The sequence below is a fragment of the Bison bison genome, unplaced genomic scaffold (assembly GCF_000754665.1).
Source record: "Bison bison bison isolate TAMUID 2011002044 unplaced genomic scaffold, Bison_UMD1.0 scf7180017864145, whole genome shotgun sequence".
NCBI lineage: Eukaryota > Metazoa > Chordata > Mammalia > Artiodactyla > Bovidae > Bison > Bison bison.
Window position 1 is genome coordinate 9302709 of NW_011494717.1, and position 3969 is coordinate 9306677.

The 3969-nt window shown below is 52.2% G+C and overlaps 1 protein-coding gene across 1 annotated transcript; it reads right to left on the minus strand.

Annotated features, from left to right (window-relative positions):
• Positions 1-1058: 1058 nt before the first annotated feature.
• On the minus strand, positions 1059-3949 carry FNDC4 (fibronectin type III domain containing 4). Its single transcript, XM_010840654.1, has 6 exons — positions 3792-3949; positions 3590-3705; positions 3138-3342; positions 2570-2659; positions 2136-2260; positions 1059-1965 (listed from the first exon to the last, which is right to left on the minus strand). The coding sequence occupies exons 1-6, from the start codon at positions 3910-3912 to the stop codon at positions 1930-1932; spliced, it is 693 nt and encodes a 230-aa protein (XP_010838956.1). The 5' UTR covers positions 3913-3949; the 3' UTR covers positions 1059-1929.
• Positions 3950-3969: the final 20 nt, after the last annotated feature.

The following is a 3969-nucleotide window of genomic DNA, read 5'->3' on the forward strand; positions in this document are numbered from 1 at the left end:
GAGGGCAGACCAACCCTTGGCTCACCTAACAGATTTAGTCTTGTGATAACCGGGGTTGGAGCTTGGATAAGTATCAAAAATACTTCTTGACTTTGGATTGGGGTTCCTTTCAGAGGATGTAATTAATGTAATTTCTTATAACAAAGTAGAGTGATCAGATGCAGAAAAGGGAAGTTATTCATAAGCTTCCACAGGGACTGGGAGGGTCATATGTTGACTGATCACATGAAGACGGTTACCTTCCAGACAGTGTAGCTTGTGCTGCCCAGAAAGATTCTGGGTTCTGAAGTCTTTCCCCCTTAGTGGTTACAGATGTCAACAGGTATTTCTTTCACTGGCACCAACCTCCCCTTGGAACTTGGGAAAAAGTGGAGGATAGTCCCTATTTTCACAGGAAACAAGTAGGCCCCAGAGCCCAAATTCTAATTCTTTTGACAGGAGAGTTCCAACCCCAGTTTTATTTCCAGAATGCTCCTCTGGATATAATGGCAGAGGGTAAATATAAACTCATTTATTCTTTATTATTGGCTTTGACTGAACGAACGGAGAAGGCAGTGGCACCCCACTCCAGTACTCTTGCCTGGAAAATCCCATGGATGGAGGAGCCTGGTAGGCTGCAGTCCATGGGGTCGCTAAGAGTCGGACATGACTGAGCGACTTCCCTTTTACTTTTCACTTTCATGCATTGGAGAAGGAAATGGCAACCCACTCCAGTGTTCTTGCCTGGAGAATCCCAGGGATGGCAGAGCCTGGTGGGCTGACGTCTATGCGGTCACACAGAGTCAGACACGATTGAAGTGACTTAGCAGCAGCAGCAGAACGAACAGAGAGACATACAGACAGACAAAAGGGAAAGCAAGGACAGGGAAAAATAGGCACAGAAATGCACAGGAGAGGAACACTTTGCCCCCCGGGGATCCATTAATCTTTCATTTGTTCCAAAACCCTGTTCAGTCCTTTACTGATTACTAGCTCAGGGTTGATGAAGTCAGTGGAATAAATGATGAAGAGTTGGGCTGCCAATGTGGGCAGTGAAGATAAAAAGGCTCCTGGCCCTCTCATGTAACATAACTTTATTTTCCACTGGTGCACAAAGAATTTACATCCTCCATTTTTTCTCCCTGCTCCTCCTTCTTACCCAATAAAGCAAAAGAATCGAGGGCCCTAGTTTTCTATGCCCCTTTCTGGCCCCTCTCCACCCATTCTAGACTGAAGAATCAAAGCAAACACCTTCAAAAAAGAGTCTGCTCCTGTCAAGTTGGTAGTGGTGGTGTGAGAGGCCCTTGTGGTCAGGGGAGAGGCAGTGGAGAAGTGTCTTTCAGCATACTAGACAGTATCGCATACAGTCAGCTGCAGTTTGTCCAAGAACCTTTATTGGAAAAATGTCCAAGGGGTGAGACCACCAGCAGCTGGAGGGGCTGCCCGTGAGAGGGGGAGCACCTGAGGCTCCATGGAAGACGTTGGAGTAGTGCAGTGCAGCGTCTGCCTCCAGACCCAGACAGTTCTTTTTATTTTCTGGGGGAGGGGGAGTACCCACAGAAATACTGCTCTCTGAGACCCGGAGGCAAGATGTGGGGGCAGCTGGGGATGCCAAGGGTCCTGATGCAGGTGAAATGGGGGCCCCATTTGGGACCTAATGGGATAGGGTTGAACAAGTGACTCTCCTCTGGACCTGGGGGGTGGAAGGATATATCCCATCTGATATCCACTCCCCAGGTCCAGGGGCTCAGAGCCTAACAGACCTACCTTCTGGCCCTGCTCACAGTGGAAAGAGGATGGATACCAGGCCTGAGATTGTGGGAATGCCATTACCCTCTGGGAAACTGTGGGATCCTTCAGTCTTGGGCAGATCACCATCTTGGGCTCTCCCTGACCCCAGCCCCAGTCCCAGATTATTAGTGCATCCGTCTTCTGGTTCTGCTTCTTCTCTCATACGTCAATAGTATTGATGGATGGTGACTTTTTCTGTGAAAGAAGATGGCCTGAGTCTCTAATTTCAGGAAAGTGATAGTTTCCTCCATCCCAAATTTCCATTCTCCCTCTTCTCCTGCCCCTCTATGACCCTTCTCCCTTTCCCTCAATACTTCTAGACACAACCCCCACCCCGCTTCCCGCCCTCACTGGCCCCACATCACCTGTCTTGTCCCCACTGGCCTTCCCTGAGGACTCTGTTCCGGTCCCTTCCCCTTCTCCTTGGGGTTGTTGTTGGAGTCATTGTCCTTGATGATGTCATACTGACGGCAGAATAGCCCAATTACAGCTGAAACACAATCATACAATCTGAGCCTTGATCCTGACCTCCCCACTCATAGCCCTGAAGGGCAGTGACATACCCACTGTTTCTAGAAAATCAAAGAAGAAAATCTTTGAATTCCTGTTTCCCATGCACATTACATTCTTCATCATCCTCTCTGGGCTCCCAACAGCCTCCTCTCCCTTTCTTCAAACTTTTCCTGCTTATCTCCCCATACCGTTGTTCTCACCCTGTTTTTTCCTGACAACCTTCACCAACTCCCACCTTCACTCAGCCCCACTCAATCCACTGTGCCCCATCCAGCTGCTTACTCACCAGCCCACATGAGCAACACCACCACAATGATGACCACCTCCCCCGTCTGCAGTGGTCGCTCTCCATCCAGACCCTCCACTGTGATGTCACCTGAGAAGGAAAAGAAGACAGACCCCAGGTTCTGGGGAGCAACTAGAGAGCTATGCCTGTGTAGACAGTTCAGGATGGAGATGCTGGGGATTAGAGCCAGCGTAGACCTGTCGCAGCACCGTTGCTGGTAGCCCCTCTCTGGGAAGCTGCTGGCGGACAGGTGGTTAGAGACCAAACAGCAGGAGGGCTGCAGGTCAGGTGCTCACTCATGCAGGCTGCAGCTGCAATGAACTGAGGCTGGGTAAAAGGAAGCTTTAAAGCCCTTCCCCCCAAACAATTCCTTACCAGCCTGTCTAAACTCAGTCTCCTGCCAACCTGCTTTCCTTCCTTTCCTGGCAGTACAGTGAATTATATCATCCTTCTACTCATCTAAGCTAGACTGCTGCTTGCTTTGCGGAAGTAAACAGGAGGCCAAAGACCAGGTAAACAGTCAGAGAATCCAAAGCTTTAGGGGGTGAGGAATAATCGAAACTCTCACCTGGGCTTGAGCTGTTGGAGGGTAGCCGGTCAGACCCCTTGAGAGTTCGGAAGTGCACCCGCGGCCCTGGGGGGCTTTCTCCCCGGAGGCCGATGCTCCTGACCTGCACTGTGTAGTCACTGTCTTCAGCCAGGCCCCAGAGAGCACAGGCCCGAGTCGTGGTGTTCACCTCTCGGATCACACGTTGCCCAGGGCCATTCTGTCGCTGCAGGGAGATGATGAGAGAGGAGGACAGCCTCACCCTGGTCCCAGGCCACAAGGCTTAGCCCAGGATTCTTGAACACCCAAGAACTCTGGAGGACTGGGGTGGGAAGGGTAGCCTGAGCCAGGGAACCCCAGCTACATGTCTCCCAGGGCAGGGAGGGGAGCTGGTGGGGGTGGGGGGCGGTGACCAGAGGGAATGCTCAGAGATCCAAGGACACAGGTTGGGGCAGCAGAAGGGTGATTCATACTTGCTGGGAAATGGAGTAGCCAATGACGATGTTGCCTTCTGGGACGTCCCAGGACACAGTGGCCGAGTTGGCTCTGAGGTGAGTGACTGTCACATTCACAGGAGACGGAGGCCGGTCTACGGGCGCCAGTGTGTGAACAGGTTACCAGGGTCCACCCCCAGACTAGCTCTGGTGACTCCTCACCTGCTCCCCTTTTACTCACCTGCTCGCACAAAGCCCAGGTCGCAACTGACCAGCAGGAGGACCGTGGGGCTTAGATATGGGGAGAGGGGCATTAGTGAAGCCATGGTCCCCACCGAGTCCGCTGGGAGGCACCCGGGCATCTGTTTGACATTCAGGCGGGGCTCCTGGAGGTGGCAGGAGTTGGGGGGGAGGGGGGC

Excerpts from the sequence above, each read along its gene's own strand:
- FNDC4 (XM_010840654.1), bottom strand. The coding sequence starts at position 3,912 with ATGCCCGGGTGCCTCCCAGCGGACTCGGTGGGGACCATGGCTTCACTA. Across the intron at positions 3,706-3,791 it reads CCTGGGCTTTGTGCGAGCAG|ACCGGCCTCCGTCTCCTGTG; the intron begins GTGAGTAAAAGG and ends TGGCGCCCGTAG. Across the intron at positions 1,966-2,135 it reads GGCCAGTGGGGACAAGACAG|AAAAAGTCACCATCCATCAA; the intron begins GTGATGTGGGGC and ends CTTCTTTCACAG.